This window comes from Pantherophis guttatus, chromosome 1 (assembly GCF_059756535.1).
Source record: "Pantherophis guttatus breed Tessera chromosome 1, ASM5975653v1, whole genome shotgun sequence".
Taxonomy (NCBI): domain Eukaryota; kingdom Metazoa; phylum Chordata; class Lepidosauria; order Squamata; family Colubridae; genus Pantherophis; species Pantherophis guttatus.
In genome coordinates, this window is record NC_142063.1 from 3,484,127 (window position 1) to 3,509,669 (window position 25,543).

Consider the following 25,543-nt stretch of genomic DNA (forward strand, 5'->3'; position numbering starts at 1 on the left):
TGTATTTTGCCGGGTGATGATGTGTCAAAAGCCAAGGGAATGTCAAATTAATACAGAGAATATACTAACTACACCACTTTTATGAAGAATAGATTAGCAAGGAATTCCTCTTGGCAAATACTACATTTCAATATAGCTCATTATCTATCACTTTTGGCTTCTATAAAAACACACAAAATATAAATATAGGTCCCCGCAAACCCCTTTTCCACCTTTAGCTACACTGTGTGTTATTTGTCTATCCCATACTCTATCCAATGAGGCCCTCTTACCTGTGGGACCTTGAAGAGGCTGAAGATGGAGGCCATCTGCCTTGAGGATCTGGGGTTGAGATCTCCGATGACAGAGAGCAGAGGATCCTGCCTGTCACATTTGTAGCCAGGAACCATTCGGGCTCTTGTGGAGAGAAGGGAGAGGCTGATTATGGAAATCTCCACCTCAGACTGAAAATTGCTATAGATATGGAAGCCAAGGGTGATGTTGGGGAGGAGAACCAGATCCTTGTTGATCTCTGTGACTGCAAACACCAAGGCCATGAATTGCTGGTAGTTCTTGGGTCCAATTCTACAGTGAGAAAATCATTAGGGAGATTTTAAGGAAAGCTTGTATTGATGGAGTTTATCCTACTTATTTTTCCAACGTCCTTTGTAGCAGGAAGTTCCAAATTCCATTGTGTTGGTTTCATTGTTAAGGATGTTCCTTGATTAATGGCCTTGATGGAAAGGAGAAAATCCTCTTTATCCATATCACAGATCATTTTATATCCCTCCATCAGCCCTCCCTTCTTCACTTTGTTTCAATGATTGTAGTCCTTCCCAATCGCTTCTCTTTCACTATAATTAATTTGTTTCCCTCTTGAAGCAGCTTCTTCAGGTCTGGAAACTATTTCGTAATTTATTTATTTATTTATTTATTTTGTCAAACATCTACAACATAGCAGGTACAGGTATAAACATAAACATAAAGAAACGAAGTAAGTACAGATAAGTGGGGACATTGTTGAGCACAAGACTACAGCATACATTTACCGAAGGCCATTATTTAGGAGCAATCCTGATTCCAAAACAAATGGATTTTCTTTACCACAAGTCCACACTGTAAACAGATTGACACCATCTTTGAATTTTGAATCAGAAATTTGTCCAAATTAATATTGAAAGTCAACTTCTTCACTAAGGCAGCAGAATTTCCTCACTTTATTTGGTGCGTTATTAGCTTTCTGATCAAGAGTTCTGGAAAGATGGAGAATTCTCCATAGTCTCCATATTTTATGAGTTTGGTTCTTTATTTGAAAAAAAACACAAAGATCTGAACTATGCTAGGGCATTGCAAACATCACTAGAACAAGTATTTTTGAAGAGAGTCTCTGAACACAAAGCAAACCAAATAATTATTTACATCTTTCCCCTTTGGGTGAAACTTACATAATAGTCTCCAGAAGTAGAGATGGTTTTACTTTAAAGGATTTGAATTTGAATATATGTGAAGTTCCCAGGGGAAAATTCACACCAATAATGACATCACCAGGCCTGTAAAACTCTCTCTTAGTCTTTAAAATGTCTGTCAACACACACCCAGTTTGCATCTTCTTAGCAATGGTTGGAGGCAGGAGCCAGAAGAGCAGCAGCAACAGGAGAGGCAGCCCAGTCATTCTTCTCACCTTCCCCTCTAAATCAGAAATCAAGATGTTTTTTTTTTTTTTTTTTGCAGAAGTTGAATTTCAGGGAGCCCTTGAAATCTCAGCAGAGCTTTAGTAGAAGAGAGACAGTCTGTGGCACCTGAATGGCCCCCAAGGTAAATTTATATTCAACGGTGCTTCCTGTTACCTGTGTATGGTCTGTGACCAAAGAGGAAACTAAGGCCATACCAGTCTCACCAAACCCTGAAGTTGCCTCTTTGCAACACAAGGCAAGATGACATATTCTGCCCCCACCGGGAGAACTCCAAGTATCTAATTTAAAGCAGGTTTTATCTCAGAAGATCTTCATGGGTAGAAATCCATAGGGGATACATTAGAAATTACCATTCTCCTGATAATTACAAGGAAAAACAATTTTCCTATGCACTGAGCAATACACCAGGTAAAGAAAAATGAATTTGGGACTCTTGTTGTTATTCTACAGATCAGATGCCGTTGAGAGTCAAGGTGAAGTTGGGTATTTGAATTATGTGAAACTGAGCAAGGAGTTTGGCCTCTTCCATAGTTTGTTTGGCTAGTATAAGTCTTCATGGGACATGGTGGCCCTTGACAATCAGTTGTGCCCTAGTAAGTCTGGGCAATCATACCAACACTTGGATGGACTAAGTGGTTTATAAATACGAACATGGCAGGGGATGAAATTAGACACTAACTTCTCCCATAGAACTTAAAAAAGAGAAACTTCCTCACAGTGAGGACAATTAACCAATCAAATAGCTTGCCTTCAGACATTGTGGGTACTTCATCACTGGAGGTTTTAAAGAAGAGACTGGACAGTCACTTGTCTGAAATGTTGTAAGATCTCATGCTTGAGCGGGGGGGGGGAGGAGGGGGCTTGACTAGAAGATCTTTAAGGTCCCTTCCACCTCTATTCTGATTTTGATCATCAGCCTTTTTCCCTCTGTTGAATCATTTCTATCTTTCTGCACCTATTTGCAGACCTTATCATTATTCCCTTCATTTTCCCATCTGTTATAAAGACTGAATTGGTCCAGAAAGTCTCTGGGACACAGAGATTGTGCAGCTGTCTGACAAGGGCTTCCTTAAAGCTGTTCATTCCATTTTTTTTTTGCTTCTTGTTCATTCCATTTCCCCATAAATCATAACCATCTTGGTGTTGTGAATATTACCTTCCAAATAGTTACCCATAGTGAGGATATATATATAAAATCTATGAACATTTATTGCAAATCATTTGAGTTCTCAGAGACCACAGTGTCCACTGTATATAAGAGTAAACAGACATTTGCAGGCCCAAATAACCAGCCATTAAGCATGTCCTGTATTCTTACCTGTAAATTCATTGAATAACCAAGAGAATATCACACAACCATATCTTTCTTACTACTCACAATATATTGTATTTAACTTCACCCTTCCTTCCTTCCTTCCCTCCCTCCCTCCTTCCTTCCTCCTTCCTTCTTCCCACCCTCCCTCCCTACCTCCTTCTTTCCTTCCTTTCTTCCTTCCTTCCTTCCATCCACCCACCCATCCACCTACCTATCTTCCTTCTTTGTAATATTTGGGAAATATCAAGAAGAGAGCAAGAGCAGAAAAATATTTATCAATATGAATTTCACATGAAATTATTTATTAATAAAGTATGTTTCTCAATTAACATAATAGAGAATAAAACAATATAGTTCATTTCAATGCTAGAATTAAAGAAAAAACCCTCTAATAGTCAATTGGAAGAAAAAATCCAGTAGGAAATTCAGCAAAGCCTCAGGCATCAATGGAAGGGAACAAGGTTAAAAACACTGAGAGTGAAACAAACCCAACATATTCTTAAATATGCTTTTGATTAAAATTAATAAAATGGGAAACTATCATTTTGGAAACTAATATCCAGATATACAATATCAATGTTTATTATCGTTGATCTTTGGGACAACTAGGATTAATAAAAAAAGTGGGTGATTGTTGCAGATTAACAGACATTCTGAGATTACTCACATCACTTGATTTCCAATTGTTTAAGGGACAAGCCCGCCTCTGATTTCCACTTTTAAAAGAAATGAGATCAAATTGAAAAATAACCAAGATCAAAATGAAGCTAGTGTCACCTGTGTGTAAATTGGGTATCAATATAAATATGTTTCATATTTATAATCAGAGATTATAATCAGAGATTCTTGTGCCTCATTATATTCTCTCTGCAATTGAGATTGGGTTTAAATAGGATAATGTAGCATTTGGGGAAAAAGATACAACCCAAGAGACCAGCCCCAGAGGCCAAGATGGAGAAGATCTCCACGGCCACCATGGACTTCCCTTTGGTGCTCAAGTAGGTAGGGAGGAAGCTGATCCAAACACTGCAAAAGACCAGCATGCTGAAGGTAATGAACTTGGCTTCGTTAAAGCTGTCAGGCAATTTCCTAGCCAAAAAGGCCACCATGAAACTGATGAGGGCCAGAACACCCAGGTAGGAGAGGACAGTGTAGAACATGAAAGCTGAGCCTTCATTACATTCCAAGATGGCCTCTCCTACTAAAGAATGGAAGTCAAAGTTGGGAAATGGAGGAGAGGTTACCAGCCAGGTGGCACAAAGAACTACTTGGACCAGGGGACAGGCTAAGACAATGGAGTTTGTCAGAGGTTTTCCTAAGAGTTTCCTTGTTTTGTTCCCTGGCTTGGTGGCCATGAAGGCCAGAACCACCATGACAGTTTTTGCCAAGACAGAGGAAACAGCAAGGGAAAAGAGAATGGCAAAGGCAGATTGTCGGAAGAGACAGGTGAGCTTCCCAGGTCGACCAATGAAGAGGAAGGAGCAGAGGAAGCAGAGCAGGAGGGAGACCAGGAGGATGTAGGTGAGATTTCTGTTGTTGGCCTTGACAATTGGTGTGTTGTGATTTTTATGGAAAATCACCAGAACTGCAGATGTGGTCACAGAGAGGAAAAGACCGAGAGATGCTAAAGAGTATCCCAGGGTGTCTTGATAGGAAAGGAAATGGATCTTCTTGGCAATGCAGTGGTCCTTGTTGTTGTTGGGATATTGGTTTTCTGGGCAGGGGTCACAGCAAGCTGCATCTGAAATAAAGGGTCAGTGTGAATTTCATGGTGAATCAACAAGGGCAAATCATCCATCCATACTGATAATGTTGAATTAGTCTCAACAACTTTCCTTTATGCTTCGAATCCACCCATTCAAACTTTTTTGCAGGGAAGGGTTAGCAGACATTGATAGATGTACCTGCTCTGTGTCAGACAGGACCATAAATTTCCTGGGAGTTTGAGTGTTCTGATAGAAGAGGCAGGTCGTTAATTAAGATTAAAGCTAGAATCTCACATCCCATTCTTTCCCAGAAAGATTGGTGTCTGGTTTTCCTGATGGGATGTATAAGTAGGAGTAGAAAGCCTAGTAGGGAACCCATGAATTGTGCCCCAAAACCAACTGTCAATCCTGAAGCTGACCTGACCAGAGCCACCTTGACACCTTCAATGTTGCCACACTGGAGCTGAGGAATAGGGAGGCAGGATTTTAGATAGCTGGGATTTTGTAGCCAAAACAAAATACTTTCTCTTCGGAACCAAGGATATTCTCACAGAATATATTCAGAGGAAGGTGGAGTCATGTCACCAGGCAACAAGATAGCAATATAATTGGACCATGTGACTGGTTGTTTTGAGAAAGTGACAAACTTTTACTTTTAATTAGGTGAAAACTGTGGGAATCTTCAGTGTCGGTTTTCACCAGAATCTGTTCCAATATGATATATCCAATAAAGCTACTCTTTGAGGAATCTACCTGCCTTGGAGTTTTGCTTGATATGGGTGGATTACTCGGAACCCTGTAACCAACCTGTATTAAATTTATGAGGAGCAAGAAAAGAGGCCTGTGGAGGAATACAGTTAAGATTCATGAATTGAGAGGGTCTGCTGAAAAGTATGAATATGCTGAATTATGTAAATCCTGCCAAAATTAATATTTTCCACTGGTTTCCTTGATCCTGGAAGAGCTACATTTGAAGCGGGTCTACCTGTCTCATTAGAAATGGTCCCTTCTGGACAAGGGTCACATTGGTAGCAGCAAACCGGCTTTCCTTCTGGAACGCTTCTTTTCTCTCCTGCATGGCACCTCTTCATGCCACACCTGGCAAACGGCACCTTCTAAAAAAGAGAAGAGAGATTCTGTAGGTGGCCTCAGCAAAGAATATTCTTCAGTTATTCATTTGTACATTGCTCTTTCCATCTTTAGAACGTCTTCAAAAAAAAAATGGTTTACCAGAAATCAGGATAAGCTCCAGAGGGAGTCAGGCCAATGCAATCCTGACCCACCAACGGATGCTGGAGATTGGAACTGGGACCTCGAAATGCAAAGGAAGGCTTGTGACATGGAGCTACAGCTTTTCTAAAAGAAAGAACTGTGGGGATCCAACTGAATGGAAACGGTCCATGAAAACCATTCTTGCTTGCTTCAATAGTGTTTTAGGTTTCAAGCAGGAATTCTTCCTAACCTATCCTATCCTGGACTTTTCAGAAGTCAAATCTCAAATGTGTTCAACTCAAAAGCTTGTTTTTTCATCAAATCCCTGAATTTAACTGTGAAAAGGGTGTTATGCAACTCCTGGAGTGAATAAATCCTTTGCTGAATTTATAACATTTCCTTCCAGCTCACCTTTGTCACCCAGATGATTTCATCGGAGTCAATGGTGAAAACTTGTCCCGGGGAAGCTGTGGAATCTATTTGCCCAACTTTCATGGGGACAAAAGATTGATTGGGGAGGAAAAGCCAGTTGAGGAGATCATAACGAGTAGAAACCAATCCACTTTCTGAGAAGGAGACTTCCTCTCCAGCACTGTTGTTGAACTTGATGTTCCTCAGATAGGGGAGAATCTGGAAAAAAAAAAAGACACCTGGACTAATTGGCTGAACTCCACACATAGAACATCCTAGTTTCCTTCATAATGTCATGGCCATCAGCCTAGGAGATGGTCTATATTTGAGAAGCTAAATAAGTTCCCTTGATGGAGATCTAAGCAATCAGTAATAACATCAAATATTCAACTTCATCCTCACATTTTCTTTATCATTGGATATTTGTATCATGACTTCTTCAAGTCCAGTCTTACAAGAATGATAGCTACTTACAAACATTTTAATGCCATATTCTAAATTACATTGTGTAGTTTTGTTTTGTGATACTTGGCAAGTTACATTTTTAATTTTATTTGAGTCCATGAGAAATGCATTTTAAGAATGATTAAATAATTAAATTGACAGGGTCCTTGGAGCTATCTGAGGGTGGTTGTTTTCTTGCAGATGTTTTATGGCCTAAAATGGATAACATTGATAGTGATATCACTCCCTTCTAGCATTGATAATGCTCTTAGAGCACCAAGACTCTTCATTTCAACCTCTAATATTCTCCTTTATTGGTAAATACTTTCCATCGTAACTTTGCAAGCTAGACTTTCTCTAGCTGATAGTCAAAGAGAGCAGAATGAAGAAGTAGATCTGACCAAGAAGGACCACATGGAGAATTCGTTACTTCACTGTCCAGAGAGGAATAATTTATCCTTTGATGTTGAAATTTTAGATCAGGAACCCATTAGGACCATGTTGAATTCTTCTTCATATGCTGAGGTTGACAGAGACTTAACACAACAAACAAAGCAGTACAAGAAACAACATACTATAAAAATGGGGTGGACTCACAAAGAATTCTAAGACACAACAGTAAAATGAATTGAGTGTCTTTTTACAGATTGGATTCAGGCTACCTACTGAGAGAAAATGAAGAGATTCTACAAAAATTCCTGTCTGGGACTTCAACTGACCTGTTGAAGCATCTTGCGGAAATGCACCCAGATTGTCATCATGCTCTGTGATGACCACTTCTCCTTGAAGTGGTTACACCTGATTCTCAGGCAACCACTGATGTCCTTCCAGGAACTTCTAGGAAGCTCTTTGCTCTTATGAACAATTGGTTTGGTTTAATTCACTTTTTCCTCCACCTATCCCTTTTCAACAAAAACCTCTCACTTAATTAAAATGACAGGGTTTATTTTTAATATATTTCATTTTCATTTTCATTTTATTAGATTTCTATACCGCCCTACTCCCGAAGGACTCATTATATATATATAATCTATCTATCTATCTATCTATCTATCTATCTATCTATCTATCTATCTATCTAATAAGTTACATTATATATGTATATAGATAATCAATGAAAAAGCTACCAAAAGGTCAATAAATGATGAATTTTTTTAAAAAAAGAGATGATGGATAGAGACAAAATAGTTTTTAAAATGGGGGCTATATTAAAAATGAGGAGTAAAGTACAAATTGGGAAAATACTATTACAAACACTGATGTATCATAATTTGCTAGAATTACAGTGTGCATGACAAGTCAGAATACTATGGTTATGTATATCTAATTGTACTATTATGTTAGCATTGTGTAAAAAGTATATCAACCCAGACAATGTACTGTCCACAAGATATGTGTGGCTGTTAAAAGAAAGTTACAAATAAAGCATATAGATCGCATATAGATATTTAATGCAAGAAATGCATATAGACAGATTCCTATCTAAAGATCTGTGGACGAGTTAAAAAGTCACTGGGATTACCTGCCACGATTGAATATTTGAGATCCTCTTTCCAAGCCTCATCATGGCTGGTCGTGCTCCATATCCATGCATTGCATGTAATGCGTGTGCCACAGCATAAATGGCATTGTAGATATTGTAACTCTCACCTTCCATGCTTGTTTCAAACACGTAAGATGGCAGATTCTGTAAATTCTCCTTTCCTGTACATTGTTTCTCTCCCTTTGGAAGGATCTCGCCTAGTTTGTGGATCCTGCAGCCAAACAACATTTCCCAACATAGCGAGAGAAAGACGTCCCCTTGTGGCTTCAAGGGGTCTAAAGACAGGAGGAAATGGCTGAATTCTGAGACATCCCCAGTGTGGGGCCTAAAATGCAAAGCCCCATGGAAGGGCTTTACTACTATCGATACTTCTTGATCCCTCACCACACTAAGTTTCCAATGGGAAGTTAAGATCCAAACTTTCCGAAATGATGTCTGTCTCAAATGTTCATGGACAGTCACTGCTAACTGTACATTTGTAATACTATTAGAGTCTCCAAATAGAATAATCACTTCAGCTTTAGACCAAGCCTCCGAAATCTGAAGTATTTTCAACACTGGAATAGTAACAAAATTCAATTTCAACTTTTCAGTGAAGGCCAGGCAGATCTCCTTCTCCTGGAGCATTGGCATCAGAGATGAGATGAAACGTTCTCCATTGTCATCTTCAGGGGCCACCAGCCCAACCCAGTTCCAGTGGAAATGCAGGAGCAGCTGGACTATACCCACGTACTGGGGAAATTCCCTGGGATTAATCCGGAAAAAGGAAGGATGGACTGATCTGTATTCCAGAGGGACCTCAAAGCCAACACTGAGCTGGAGAAAATGAGATTCTTTTTTTTTTTATTAAAGAGTTTTACAATTTTACACAAACCTGTTCCCCCCTCCTCTCCCCTCCCTATCCCTCCCCCCTCCCCCCCGACTTCCCAGAGCAAAATACAGGGTAAAATATTAAACAAACATAGTCAAACATAAACAACCTAACTATAAACTCTAAACATCCCTCAGCACTTTAACTCCCCCTTACATGCCAAAATATATAAGTATAAAAAATCTATCTAAATATTTCATTCATAAGCTATTTGCAACGTTTTAGTCCCATATTTATTCTGAATGTAGTCGTTCCATCTTCTCCATTCTGCTATGTATCTTTCATTTGAACAGTCTTTCAAATATGCAGATATTTTGGCCATTTCCGCCAAATTAGTTACTTTTAATGTCCAGTCCTCAATAGTAGGTAAGTCTTCCTTCTTCCAATACTGCGCCACCAACAATCTGGCTGCAGTTATTAGATTCAATATCAATTTAGTCTCTATCACCGTACAATCTGTAATTATACCCAATAAAAAAAGTTGTGGAGTAAATTTTATCTTCTTTTTGAGAATATTTTGCATAATCCACCATATCTTAATCGAGAATGCCTTAATTTTTTTACAAGTCCACCATATATGATAATACGTTGCGTCATCACATTTACATCTCCAGCATGTGGACTGTAAACTGGGATACATACTGGCTAACTTTTTGGGATCTAAGTGCCATCTATAAAACATTTTGTAAAAATTTTCTCTCAAATTTTGAGCTTGAGTAAATTTTACATTTCTAACCCATATTTTTTCCCACGTTTCCATCATTATTGGTTCCTCAATATTTTGTGCCCATTTTATCATACAATCCTTCACTAATTCCATCTCTGAATCTATTTCTATCAATGCATTATACAACCTTTTAATATGCATTGGGCTTTGATCCCTTATTTGTTTTATCAAGTTTTCATCATTTTGTATAATACCAATTTTCTGATCTTCTTTCCATCTACTGTACAACTGTCCATACTGAAACCAAGTTTGTATTACCCTTTCTTGCTTTAATACCTCTAGAGACTTTAACTTCAATATATCTCTTTCCATAATAAGAAGCTCTTTATAAGTAATCACATCTTTTTTTTGTTCTATACTTATATTTTCTATCGTGTGTCTAGGTATTGCCCATATGGTTAATTTACTATTTAATTTATATTGATATTTTTTCCATACACGTAACAATGCATTCCTCAGTATATGACTTCTGAAATTCTTATCCACCTTTTTGTCATATAATAAATATGCATGCCACTCATATAATAAGTCATATCCCTCAATATTCAATATTCTCTCTTCTGTTAAATTAATCCAATCACTGATTGCTGATAAGGCAGCTGCCTCATAATATAATCTTAAATTGGGCATTTTGAGACCTCCTCTTTCACGTATGTCTTGTATTATTTTTTGCTTTACCCTTGGTCTCTTTCCTGCCCACACAAAATTGCTAATACCCTTCTGCCATTCATTCAAATTTCCATCTTTCTTCAATATTGGTATCATGTGAAAGAGAAATAGAAGCTTTGCTAAAATATTCATTTTCACTGCCGCTATCCTTCCCAATAACGATAGATGTAATTTTTTCCAATTTTCCAACTCTTTCTGTATTTTTTGCCACAGTAATTCATAATTATACTTATATAATTTTGCATTTGATGTCATAATATAAACACCTAAATATTTAACCTTATTTACTATTTCAAATCCAGTTATTCTTTCCATTTCCTCTTTTTGACTTGCAACCATATTTTTAGTTATTATCTTTGTTTTCCCTGCATTTATTTTGAATCCAGAGACTTGTCCATATTGATTAATTATTTCCATCCAACCTGTGACCGATTGTACTGGTTGGGTCAACATCACAACCAGGTCATCTGCAAATGCTCTTAATCTATAATCATCCTGCCTAATTTTAATTCCCCTTAATTTATCTGAATCGCGTATTTTATTCAACAACAATTCCAAAGTCAAAATAAACAACAATGGAGATAAAGGACAAAGGATAAAGGATTCTTGATAGAGTAAATTTTAAGGGTCACCATTAGGTGGATTATTGCCCGAACTGTTAGATTGGCTCCCTTTGAGTGGCAAGCTTAATTTTCTGGTCTTTTTAGGAAGAAGGATACATATTAGGAAGAAGAGGTTACGGATTTTGTCTGATGGTGACATGTGAGAAGCCAAGGCAACCATATGTCAAATTAATACAGAGAATATACTACACTACACTTTTATGAAGAATAGATTGGGAAGGAATTCCTCTTGGCAAAATTACCCCATTATCTATCACTTTTGTCTTCTATAACAACATATCTCGAGACAAAAAATATAAGCATATGTCCCCCAAAACCCCTTTGGTTTCCACCTTTAACTTCTGGGTGCACTTCAGTTGATTGTCTACTCCCATACTCTATCCAATGAAGCCCCCTTACCTGTGGGACCTTGAAGATGCTGAAGATGGAGGCCATCTGCCTTGAGGATCTGGGGTTGAGATCTCCGATGACAGAGAGCAAAGGGTGCTGCCTGTCACATTTGTAACCTGGAACCATTCGGCCTCGGGTGGAGAGCAGGGAGAGGCTGATCATGGAAATCTCCATCTCAGCCTGAAAATTGCTATAGATGTGGAAGCCAAGGGTGATGTTGGGGAGGAGAACCAGATCCTTGTTGATCTCTGTGACTGCAAACACCAAGGCCATGAATTGCTGATAGTTCTTGGGTACGATTCTACAGTGAGAAAATCATTGGGGAGATTTTAAGGAAAGCTTGTGTTGATGGAGTTTATCCTGCTTATTTTTTCAATGTCCTTTGTATCAGGAAACTCCAAATTTCATTGGAATTCATTCCAAAATTCCAAATGTACATTTGTACATTTCCTGAAGGTCCCTATTTAGGGGCAATCCCGATTCTAAGATGGATGGATTTTTTACAACTGCTCCACACTGTAAATGGATTGACTGCATCTTTGAGTTTTTCATCAGGAGTTTATGTCCGAATAAATGTTGTAAGCCAACTTCTTCAATAGGCCAGCACAGTTTCTAAGGTGTTGTCCTTCCTCACTTTTCGGTGGTTTATTAACTTCAAGAGTTCTGGGAATATGGAGAATTCTAGCCTATTTTATGAGTTTAGTTCTTTGCTGAGAAAAGCACAAAAATGTGAACATTGAAACATCACTAGAACAAGTACTTTTGAAGAGACTCCCTGAACACAAAGCAAACCAAGTAATTATTTACATCTTTCCCCTTTGGATGAAATTTAAAAAATATTATCCAGAACTATAGATGGTTTTTCTTTAAAGGATTGGAAGGTGAATGTAAGTACAGTTCCCAGCGGAAAATTCCCACCAATAATGACATCACCAGGCCTGTAAAACTCTCTCTTAGTCTGTAAAGTGTCTGTCAACACACACCCAGTTAGCATCATCGTAGCAATAGTTGGAGGCAGGAGCCAGAAGAGCAGCAGCAACAGGAGAGGCAGCCCAGTCATTCTTCTCACCTTCCCTCCTAGATCAGAAATCAAGAAGTTATATTTTTTGCAGAAGTTAAATTGTAGGGAGCCCTTGAAATCTCAGCAGAACTTTAGCACAAGAGAGATAGTCTGTGCCACCTGAATGGCCCCCAAGGCAAATTTATATTAAACGGTGCTTCCTCTTACCTGTGTATGGTCTGTGACCAAAGAGGAAACTAAGGCTAGCTGAGTCTCACCAAACCCTGAAGTTGCCTCTTTGCAACACAAGGCAAGGTGACATGTTCTGTCCCCACCGGGAGAACTCCGAGTATCTAATTTTAAAGCAGGTTTTATGTCGGAAGATCTTCATGGGTAGAAATCCATAGGGGATACATTAGAAATTACCATTCTTCTGATAATTGAAAGGAAAAACAATTTTCCTATGTACTGAGCAATACACCAGATAAAGAAAAATGATTTTGGGACTCTTGTTGTTATTCTAGAGATCAGATGCAGTTGAGAGTCAAGGTGAAGTTGGGTATTTGGATTATGTGAAACTGAGCATGGAGTTTGGCCTCCTCCATAGTTTGTTTGGCTAGTATAAGTCTTCATGGGGCATGGTGGCCCTTGACAATCCGTTGTACCCTAGTAAGTCTGGGCAATCATACCAGCACTTGGATGGAATAAGTGGTTTATAAATACCAACATGGCAGGGGATGAAATTAGACAGTAACTTCTCCCATAGAACTTAAAAAAGAGAAACTTCCTCACCGTGAGGACAATTAACCAATGGAACAGCTTTTCTTCAGACGTTGTGGGTGCTTCATCACTGGAGGTTTTTAAGAAGAGACTGGACATTCATTTTTCTGAAATGTTGTAGTATCTCATGCTTGAGCTGGAGTAGAAAATCTCAAATGTCCCTTCCAGCTCTGTTCTGATTTTGATCATCAGTATCTTCCCCTCTGTTGAATCATTTCTATGTTTTTATACCTATTTGCAGACCTTATCATTGTTCCCTTCATTTCCCCATCTTTACAGTCCCCTCTACCATGATACCCAAATCTCCCCCTACTATTATAAAGACTGAATTGGTCAAGGGGGAACAGAGATTGTGCAGCTGTTTAAAGTTGTTCATTCCATTTCTTGCTTCTCATTCATTCCATTGTTAAATTTTTCATTCCATTTTCCCATGAATTACAACTATCTTGCTGTTTGAGATACTACTTTTCAAATACTTACCCATAGTGAGGATGTTTATCTAATCTATGAACATTTATGGCAAATCATTTGAGTTCTTAGATAACATGCTGTCCACTGTATATAGGAGTAAACAGACGAATAGCTAAGCATGTCCTGTACTCTTATCCATAAAGGTAAAGGTAAAGGTTCCCCTGGCATATATGTGCTAGTCATTCCCGACTCTAGGGGGCGGGGCTCATCTCCGTTCCAAAGCCGAAGAGCCAGGGCTGTCCGAAGACGTCTCCGTGGTCATGTGGCCGGCATGACTAAATGCCAGAGGCACACGGAACACTGTTACCTTCCCATCAAAGGTGGTCCCTATTTTTCTACTTGCATTTTTTATGTGGTTTCAAACTGCTAGGTTGGCAGAAGCTGGGACAAGTAACGGGAGCTCACTCAGTTATGTGGCACTAGGGATTCAAACCCTGAACTGCCGACTTTTCGGTCAACAATTTCAGCGACTTAGCCACTGAGCCAACGTGTCCCTCACTCTTATCCATAAATTCATTAAATAAGCAAGAGAAAATCACACAACCATATCTTTCTTACTACTCACAATATATTGTATTTAATCCTTCTTTCCTTCCTTCCTCCCTCCCTCCCTCCCTCCCTCCCTCCCTCCCTCCTCCCTCCCTCCCTCCCTCCCTCCTTCCTTCCTTCCTTCCTCCCTCCCTCCCTCCCTCCCTCCCTTCCTTCCTTCCTTCCTTCCTTCCTTCCTTCCTTCCTTCCTCCTTTCCATCCATCCATCCACCTTCCTTCTATGTAATATTTGGAAAAAATATTAAGAAGAGAGCAAGAGCAGAAAAATATCCATCAATATCAATTTCACATGATATTATTTATTAATAAAGTATGTTTGTCAATTAACATAATAGAGAATAAAACTATACGGATCATTTCAATGCTAGTGGATGTGGAGTGAGGCATTTTAATGGGTTTTTATGTTGTGGTTTTTAATGTTGTAATCCAGCTGGAGTCACCTGTGTGTAGGTTGGGTGTCAATATAAATGTTTCATATTTATAATCAGAGATTATAATCAGAGATTCTTGTGCCTCATTATATTCTCTCTACAATTGAGATTGGGTTTAAATAGGATAATGAAGCATTTGGGGAAAAAGATGCAAGCCAAGAGACCAGCCCCAGAGGCCAAGATGGAGAAGATCTCCACAGCCACCATGGACTTCCCTTTGGTGCTCAGGTAGGTGGGGAGGAAGCTGATCCAAACACTGCAAAAGACCAGCATGCTGAAGGTAATGAACTTGGCTTCGTTAAAGCTGTCGGGCAATTTCCTAGCCAAAAAGGCCACCGTGAAACTGATGAGGGCCAGAACACCCAGGTAGGAGAGGACAGCATAAAACATGAAAGCTGAGCCTTCATTACATTCCAAGATGGCCTCTCCTACTAAAGAGTGGAAGTCAAAGTTGGGAAATGGAGGAGAGGTTGCCAGCCAGGTGACACAAAGAAGTGCTTGGACCAGGGGACAGGCTAAGACAATGGAGTTTGTCAGAGGTTTTCCTAAGAGTTTCCTTGTCTTGTTTCCTGGCTTGGTGGCCATGAAGGCCAGAACCACCATGACAGTTTTTGCCAAGATGGATGAAACCGCAAGGGAAAAGAGAATGGCAAAGGCAGATTGTCGGAAGAGACAGGTGAGCTTCCCAGGTCGACCAATGAAGAGGAAGGAGCAGAGGAAGCAGAGCAGGAGGGAGACCAGGAGGATGTAGGTGAGATCTCGGTTGTTGGCCTTGACAATTGGTGTGTTGTGATTTTTACGGAAAATCACCAGAACTGCCAATGTGATCCAAGAGAGAGAAAGAGCGAGAGATGCTAAAGAGTATCCCAGGGTGTCTTGATAGGCAAGGAAATGGATCTTCTTAGCAATGCAGTGGTCCTTGTCATTGTTGGGATATTGGTTTTCTGGGCAGGGGTCACAGCGAGCTGCATCTGAAATCAAAAGTCAGTGTCCATTTCATAGTGAATCAACAAAGGCAAATCATCCGTCCATACTGACAATGCTGGGAATAGGTTAGCCAGAAAAAACAGATCCGTTCTCTGGCTCAATATCTCTTCTTTAAACTTCAAATCTACTCATTCAAACTTTTTTTTTTTTTTTTTTGCAGGAAAGGTGTAGCAGACATAGGTAGATAGATCTGCTCTGTCTCTGACAGGTCTGTGAATTTCCTGGGAGATCGAGTGTTCTGATAGAAGAAGCAGGTCCTTAATAAAAAATAAAGCTTGAATCTCACACCCCATTTGTTCACAAAAAGATTGGTGTCTGGTTTTCCTGATGGGATGTAAAAGTAGGAGTGGAAAGCCTAGTAGGGAACCCATGAATTGTGCTCCAAAATCAACTGAAGCTGACCTGACCAAAGCCACCTTGACAGCTTCAATGTTGTCACGCTGGAGCTGAAGGATAGGGAGGCAGGATTTTAGATAGCTGGGATTTTGATAGCCAAAACAAAATACTTTCTCTTGGGAACCAAGGACATTCTCACACCTGGTCAGAGGAAGGTGAAATAATGTCGACAGGCAACAAGACAGCACCTTGATTGGACCATGTGACTGATTGTTTTGAGAAAGCGACAAACTTTTAGTTTTAATTAGGTGAAAACCATGGGAATCTTCAGTGTCGGTTTTCACCAGATCTGTGCCAATATGATATATCCAATAAAGCTATTCTTTGAGGAATCTACCTGCCTCAGAGTTTTGATTGATATTTGTGTATTACTTGGAACCCTGACACCAACCTGTATTAAATTTATATTAACTTTAGATTTATAAATTGAGAGGGTCTGCTGAAAAGAAATATGAATATATTGAAGCATATAAATCCTACCAAGCTGATGCCAAAATTAACACTTTTCCATTGAATGGTCTCCTTGATCCTGGAAGATTAATCAACATTTGAATGTGCTACCTGTCTGATTAGAAATGGTTCCTTCTGGACAAGGGTCACATTGGTAGCAGCAAACTGGCTCGCCCTCTGGAACGCTTCTCCTCTCTCCTGCCTGGCACCTCTTCATGCCACACCTGGCAAAGGGCACCTTCTAAAAAAGAGAAGAGAGATATTGCAGGTGGCTCAGCAAAGATTATTCTTCATTTATTCATTTGTACATTGCTCTTTCCATCTTTAGAACGTCTTCAAAAGAAATGGTTTACCAGTAACCAGGATAAATTCCAGAGGGAGTCAGGCCAATGCAATCCTGACCCACCAATGGATGCTGGAGACTGGAACTGGGACCTCAAAATGTAAAGGAAGGCTTGTGACATGGAGCTACAGCTTTTCTAAAAGAAAGAATTATAAGTCAAATCTCAAATGTGTTCAACTCAAAAGCATATTTTTTCATCAAATCCCTGAATTTAATGGGTTTCCCAGTGAAAAGGGAGTTATGGATCTCCTGGAGTGAATGAATCCTTTGCTGAACCTACAAAGTTTCCTTCCAGCTCACCTTTGTGACCCAGATGATTTCATCAGAGTTAATGGTGAAATCTTGTCCTTGGGAAGCTGTGGAATCTATTTGCCCAACTTTCATGGGGACAAAAGATTGATTGGGGAGGAAAAGCCAGTTGAGAAGATCATAACGAGTAGACACCAATCCCCTTTCTGAGAAGGAGACTTCCTCTCCAGCACTGTTGTTGAACTTGATGTTCCTCAGATAGGGAAGAATCTGGGGAAAAAAAGAAACCTAGACTAATTGGCTGAACACCACACATAGGACATCCTGTTTTCCTTCATAATGTCATGGCCATCAGCCTAGGAGATGGGTCTATATCTGAGAAGCTAAATGAGTTCCCTTGATGGCGATCTAAGTAACATCAAATATTCAACTTCAATGACAACACATTTTCTTTATCATTGGACATTAGGAGCATGGCTTCTTCAATTCCAGCCTTACAAGAGTGATAGCTACATACAAACATTTTTCTGCCATATTCCAAATTACATTGTGTAGTTTTGCTCTGTGATACTTGGCAAGCTACATTTTTAGTTTTATTTGGGCCCATAGTTTTGTAAATGACAAATGCAACCTAGACTTTCTCTAGAAATAGAGAAATTGTAGCTTGCAAAGAAATAGATCTGACCAAGTGGGGGCCAAGTAGAAGGTTTGTCCTGCCCTGGTTTATCACTTCACTATCTAGAGAGGAATAATTTAGCCTTTGATGTTGAAAAATCTGATGAATTTCAGATCAGGAACCCATTAGGACCAAGTTAACTTCTTCCCCATATGCTGAAGTTGGCAGAGACTTAACGCAACAAAGAAGGAGTACAAGAAATGGCATACTAAAAAAAATGGAGTGGACTCAGAAATAATTCTAAGCCATAATAATCAACATTAATATGAACTGAGTGTCTTTTTACAGATGGGATTCAGGCTATCTACTGAGAGAAAACAAGGAGGTTCTACCATGCTGACTAGGACTTCAACTGACCTGTCAAAGCATCTTCCACAAATGCACTCAGATTAGGACCATGTTGGGTTCTTCTGCATATGCTGATCTTGACAGAAGCTTAACCCAACAAACAAAGCAGTAGAAGAAATGACACACTCTCAGGCAACCACTGATGTCCTTCCAGGAAGTTCTAGGAAGCTCTTTGATCTTATGAACAATCGGCTTCTTTTAATTCTCTTTTTCCGCCATCTATCCCTTTTCAACAAATACTTCTCACTTAATTCAAATGACAGTTTTCAATAATTGTTATCTTAATCTCTTTTTAAATACATTTTACATAAAAAATTAGATAAATTTTGTAATGGGGATAAAAAACCAAGACTGATTAAGAAAATGTGGTATCAGAACCAAAAACAAGGTGGTTTAGGAATTCCAAAATTATTAAACTATTATAGAGCATTTAATATAAAAACAGTAGTAAAAATTTTAAAAGGAGATGTTAAACTTTGGGGTAATTTGGAAATGAAGGAAATAAAGAAGTTCGGTTACAAATGGTTTTTGGAAAATTTTAAAGGTAAGGTTAAAATTTGCAATTATTGGTTAAATAGTTTGACTAAAAATTGGGACGGAGTAGCAAAAAAATTAATACCAGACACATTGTATTTAGGTAAACTGAAAGAGAATTGCCCAATGAAATTAAATAGTAACAGAGAGAGGATTATAATAGAAGAGAAAGTGGAAACAATTAGTGAATGGTTGAAATTTATAGAAAATGAAACGAGGAAAGAGGAAATTTATGGAAAATTAAACATTAATTGGTTTGAAAGAATTCAAATAAATAAATGGAATAGGAAATACAAAGAAAGGAACGATGAGAGCAGAAAGGAAACGGAATTTGAAAATTTGACATCTCGAATAATAAAAGATGAAATTGGGCCAAAGGGATTAGTTAGTAAAATTTATAAAATTATTAACTCTGATAATAATTCACAAAGGGTAATGAAAGAGAATTGGGTAAAAGAACTGGGTATTGAAATTTCTGATCAAAATTGGAATATGAATTGGGTTAGCAGAATAATGAGGACATTATCAATAAGGATTAAAGAACATAATTATAAAGTTATTTTGAAGTGGTATTTGACCCCAATAAGACTTTTTCAAATGGATAATAAAGTGGATAAAATGTGTTGGAGATGTAAAGTGGAACTCGGGACATATGCTCATATGTGGTGTAAATGTAATAGGTTGAACTTTTTTGGTCTAGGATAGAAAATGAAATATTTGAAATAATTAAGAAGAGGGTCAAATTGAAATTGGAAACCATATTATTATTAATATTGAATGAAACAACATTAACAACTGGAGAAAGAGAACTGGTGAGGATTTTGGTTATAATGGGGAGAATTATAATTGCTAGATATTGGAAATTAAATGTTGACTTAAAATTAGAAGAATGGTACAATGAAACATGGAAATTTGCATTAAATGATAAATTGACTTGTGATATTAAAATTAGAAGTGGTATATATAAAGAAAATGTTTTTTGGAACACTTGGCAACTATTTGTGGACTTTGCACTTGGGAGATTGGATGAATCGGCACCAGTACCTTATCAAAGAGATTTCTGGAAGAATTGAAGACTTCAAGTTCCTAAAACTTCCTTTCCGTTTGTATAGCACGTTGGGGAAAATTTTTTTTTTCTTTCCTTACTATTGATTTTTTGTATTGATTTTTTTTTCTTTTTTGTTATTCCTTAACAATAAAAATATAATAAAAAATTAAAAAAAATACATTTTACACGCAGATCAAGAAATGCATAGAAGTAGTTTTCTACCTAGACAACTACCTATCATTTATCTGCTCTGTGGATCAAATAAAAAGTCACTGGGGTTACCTGCCATGATTGAATATTTGAGATCCTCTTTCCAAGCCTCATCATGGTTGGTTGTGCTCCAGATCCATGCATTGCATGTAATGCGTGTGCCACAGCATAAATGGCACTGTAGATGTTGTAACTTTCTCCTTCCATGCTTGTTTCAAAAATGTAAGAAGGTAAATGGATGGAGTAAGTGGTTTATAAATACCAACATGGCAGGGGATGAAATTAGACACTAACTTCTCCCATAGAACTTAAAAAAGAGAAACTTCCTCACAGTGAGGACAATTAACCAATGGAAAAGCTTTTCTTCAGACGTTGTGGGTGCTTCATCTCTGGAGGTTTTTAAGAAGAGACTGGAGAGTCACTTGTCTGACATGATATAGGAAATCCTGCTTGGGGGGGGGAGTGGACTAGAAGACCTTTAAGGTCCCTTCCACCTCTATTCTGATTTTGATCATCAGTCTTTTTCCCTCTGTTGAATCATTTCTATGTTTCTACCCCTATTTGCAGACCTTATCATTATTCCCTTCATTTTCCCATCTCTTATAAAGACTGAATTGGTCCAGGGAGTGACTGGTACACAGAGATTGTGCAGCTGTCTGTCAAGGGCTTCCTTAAAGCTGTTCATTCCATTTCCCCATAAATCATAACCATCTTGGTGTTGTGTACTTTACCTTCCAAATACTTACCCATAGTGAGGATGTATATCAAATCTATGAACATTTATTGCAAATCATTTGAGTTCTCTGAGACCACAGTGTCCACTGTATATAAGAGTAAACAGACATTTGCAGGCCCAAATAACCAACCATTAAGCATGTCCTGTATCCTTACCTGTAAGTTCATTAAATAAGCAAGAGAATATCACACAACCATATCTTTCTTACTACTCACAATGCATTGCCTTTAACTTCACCCTTCCTTCCCTCCCTCCCTCCCTCCTTCCTTCTTTCCTTCCTTCCTTCCTTCCTTCCTTCCTTCCTTCCTTCTTATCATCCATCCATCCATCCACCTTCCTTCTTTGTAATATTTGGAAAAAATATTAAGAAGAGAGCAGGAGTAGGAAAATATCCATCAATATCAATTTCACATGAGCTTATTTATTAATAAAGTATGTTTCTCAATTGACATAATAGAGGATAAAACAATATGGTTCACAATAAGTGCTTGAATTAAAGAAAAAAACCTCTAATAGTCAACTGAAAGGAAAAATTTCAGTAGGAAATTCAGCAAAGCCTCAGGCATCAGTGGAAGGGAACAATCTTAAAAACACTTGGAGTAAAAGAAACCCAACATATTATTAAATATGCTTTTGATTAAAATTAATTAAATGGGAAACTATCATTTTGGAAATTAATATCTAAATACAGAATATCAATATTTATTATAATGTTGATCTTTGGGACAACTAGCATTAATGAAAAAAAGTGGGTGAATGTTGCAGATTAACAGACAATCTGAGATTACTCACATCACTTGATTTCCAAGTGTTTAAGGGACAAGCCCGCCTCTGATTTCCTCTTTTTGAAGAAATGAGATCAAATTGAAAAATAACCAAGATCAAAATGAAACCTCCCTATCCCTGCATAAGTGATTGTGGAAATGAGGCATGGGTTTTTATCTTGTTGTTTTTAATGTTGTAATCCAGCTGGAGTCACCTGTGTGTAGGTTGGGTATCAATATAAATATTTCATATTTATAATCAGAGATTATAATCAGAAATTCTTGTGCCTCATTATATTCTCTCTACAATTGAGATTGGGTTTAAATAGGATAATGAAGCATTTGGGGAAAAAGATACAAGTCAAGAGACCAGACCCAGAGGCCAAGATGGAGAAGATCTCCACGGCCACCATGGACTTCCCTTTGGTGCTCAGGTAGGTGGGGAGGAAGCTGATCCAAACACTGCAAAAGACCAGCATGCTGAAAGTAATGAACTTGGCTTCGTTAAAACTATCAGGCAATTTCCTAGCCAGAAATGCCACTGTGAAACTGATGAGGGCCAGAACACACAGGTACGAGAGGACAGTGTAAAACATTAAACCTGAGCCTTCATTACATTCCAAGATAGCCTCTCCTACTAAAGAGTGGAAGTCAAAGTTGGGAAATGGAGGAGAGGTTGCCAGCCAGGTGGCACAAAGAAGTGCTTGGACCATGGGACAGGCTAAGACAATGGAGTTCGTCAGAGGTTTTCCTAAGAGTTTCCTTGTCTTGTTTCCTGGCTTGGTGGCCATGAAGGCCAGAACCACCATGACAGTTTTTGCCAAGACGGAGGAAACCGCAAGGGAAAAGAGAATGGCAAAGGCAGTTTGTCGGAAGAGACAGGTGAGCTTCCCGGGCCGACCAATAAAGAGGAAGGAGCAGAGGAAGCAGAGCAGGAGGGAGACCAGGAGGACGTAGGTGAGATCTCTGTTGTTGGCCTTGACAATTGGTGTGTTGTGATTTTTACGGAAAATCACCAGAACTGCAGATGTGGCTACAGAGAGGAAAAGAGCGAGAGATGCTAAAGAGTATCCCATGCTGTCTTGATAGGAAAGGAAATGGATCTTCTTGTCAATGCAGTTGTCCTTCTCCTTGTTTGGATATTGGTTTTCTGGGCAGGGGTCACAGCGAGCTGCATCTGAAAACAAGAGTCAGTGTGAATTTCATGGAGAATCAACAAGGGCAAATCATCCATCCATACTGACAATGCTGGGAATGTCAGCTTTGGAAGCCATATTACCCCGGAAGCTTCCATGCTGCCACCTTCTCATGTGTGGGAAAGTGGGTGGGTGGGGTGTTAGTAGAGGGGTTGCCTGTAGACATAATAGCATTCTTCCTGTCAGTCAAGGTCAGGGCAATCCTGCATCTGGAGAAGGAGTGGTTGGAGTGATGTCTCGAGATGGGACGGCGGTTGATTGGAGCATGTGATTGACTGAGGACTAAGGGGGTGGTTTGGGGAGTTTTGATTTACTGAGGGAAAACCCGGACCTTTTAGATTCAGGTTTTCCCAGATGTGCCAGTTTACCTATTCTAGTAAATAGAACTTTGAAAATGCTTGCCTCAGAGTATTTACTTGGAGCTGAGGGGTGGGGTGGGGTGGGGGTTCTGGAATGCTGACAGGGAATAGATTAGCCAGAAAAATGGATCTGTTTTCTGCTTTATACTTCAAATCCGCCCATTCAAACTTTTTTGCAGGGAAGGGTTAGCGGACAAAGATAGATATATTTCCTCTGTCTCTGACATGTCTATGAATTTAGTTTAGTTTACTATTGTCATTGAACCTTGTGCAATGAAATTAAATGCCATCTTCAGTGTCCATTATACATAAAAAAAAATCATCCATCCATATTGACAATTCTGGGAATAGGTTAGCTAGAAAAAGAGATCTGTTCTCTGGCTCACTGTCTTGGCTTTTTACTTCGTACTTCAAATCCACTCATTCAAACTTTTTTTTGCAGGAAAGGTAGATAGATCTTCTCTATCTCTGACAGGTCTATGAATTTCCTGGGAGACTGCGTGTTGTGATAGAAGAAGAAGGTCCTTAGTAAAAATTAAAGCTTGAATCTCACACCCCATTCATTCACAAAAAGATTGGTGTCCAGTTTTCCTGATGGGATGTAAAAGTAGGAGTAGAAAGCCTAGTAGGGAACCCATGAATTGTACACGAAGACCAACTGTCAACCCTGAAGCTCTACTGACCAAAGCCATTTTTTAACTGCTTCAATGTTGCCATACTGGAGCTGAGTAATAGGGAAGCAGGATTTTATATAGCTGGGATTTTAATAGCCAAAACAAAATATTTTCTCTTGAAAACCAAGGACATTCTCACACCTGGTCATAGGAAGGTGGAGTGATGTCGACAGGCAATCAGACAGCACTGTGATTGGAATATGTGACTGATTGTTTTGAGAAAGTGACAAACTTTTACTTTTAATTAGGTGTAAACTATGGGAACCTTCAGAGTCAGTTTTCACCAGATCTGTGCCAATATGATATATCCAATAAAGCTATTCTTTGAGGAATCTACTTGTCTTGGAGTTTTGCTTTATATGGGTGTATTACGTGGAACCATGACACCAACCTGTATTAAATTTATGAGGCCTGTGGGGTAGTACAGTTTAGAGTCATGAATTGAGAAGGTCTGCTGAAAAGTACGAATATATTGAAGCATGTAAATCCTGCCAAAATTAATATTTTCCACTGGTTCCTTGATCCTGGAAGATCTACATTTAAAGTGTGTCTACCTGTCTCATTAGAAATGGTCCCTTCTGGACAAGGGGCACATTGGTAGCAGCACACCTGCTTGCCCTCTGGAACGCTTCTTTTCTCTCCTGCATGGCACCTCTTCATGACACACCTGGCAAAGGGCACCTTCTAAAAAAGAGAAGAGAGATTCTGTAGGTGGCCTCAGCAAAGAATATTCTTCAGTTATTCATTTGTACATTGCTCTTTCCATTTTTAGAATGTCTTCAAAAGAAATGGTTTACCAGAAACCATTACAAGCTCCAGAGGGAGTCAGGCCAATGCAATCTGACCCATCAAAGGATGGTGGAGATTGGAACTGGGACCTCAAAATGCAAATGAAGGCTTGTGACATGGAGCTAAACTCTTTCTAAAAGAGAATTGTGAGGATTCAACTGAATGGAAATGATCCATGGAAATCATTCTTGCCTACTGTAATGGGTTTCGAGCAGGACTTCTTCACAATCTTACCCCATCTTGGACTTTTCAGAAGTCAAATCTCAAATATGTTCAACTCAAAAGCATGTTTTTTCATCAAATTCCAAAATTTAATGGGTTTCCCAGTGAAAAGAGTGTTATGCATCCCCTGGACTGAATGACTACTTTCCTGAATTTATAATGTTTCCTTCTAGCTCACCTTTGTGACCCAGATGATTTCATCGGAGTTAACGGTGAAATCTTGTCCTGGGGAAGCCGTGGAATCCATTTGCCCAACTTTCATGGGGACAAAAGATTGATTGGGGAGGAAAAGCCAGTTGAGGAGATCATAACGAGTAGACACCAATCCACTTTCTGAGAAGGAGACTTCCTCTCCAGCACTGTTGTTGAACTTGCTGTTCCTCAGATAGGGAAGAATCTGGAAAAAAAAGACACCTGGACTAATTGGCTGAACTCCACACATAGAACATCCTGGTTTCTATCATAATCAGCCTAGGAGATGGGTCTATATCTGAGAAGCTCAATAAGTTCCCTGGATGGAGATCTAAGCAATCAGAAGTAATATCAAATATTCAATTTCATCCCCACATTATCATGAATTTGTATGATGGCTTCGTCAATTCAAGTCTTACAATTGACATTTTTAATTTTATTTGAATGCATGAGAAATGCATTTTAGGAATGATTAAATAATTAAATTGCAGATGTTTCTTGACTAAACTAGGTAACATTGATAGTGATATCACTCCCTTCTAGTGCTGATGATGC

At 38.8% G+C, this 25,543-nt stretch overlaps 1 protein-coding gene across 1 annotated transcript; it reads right to left on the minus strand.

Moving 5' to 3' along the window:
* Window positions 1–3,458: 3,458 nt before the first annotated feature.
* On the minus strand, window positions 3,459–25,058 carry LOC148116261 (vomeronasal type-2 receptor 26-like). The gene is made up of 7 exons (XM_087883551.1): window positions 24,975–25,058; window positions 23,667–23,733; window positions 22,563–22,733; window positions 8,412–8,579; window positions 6,318–6,394; window positions 5,680–5,809; window positions 3,459–4,729 (listed from the first exon to the last, which is right to left on the minus strand). The coding sequence occupies exons 1-7, from the start codon at window positions 25,056–25,058 to the stop codon at window positions 3,825–3,827; spliced, it is 1,602 nt and encodes a 533-aa protein (XP_087739677.1). The 3' UTR covers window positions 3,459–3,824.
* Between the last annotated feature and the right edge of the window lie 485 nt (window positions 25,059–25,543).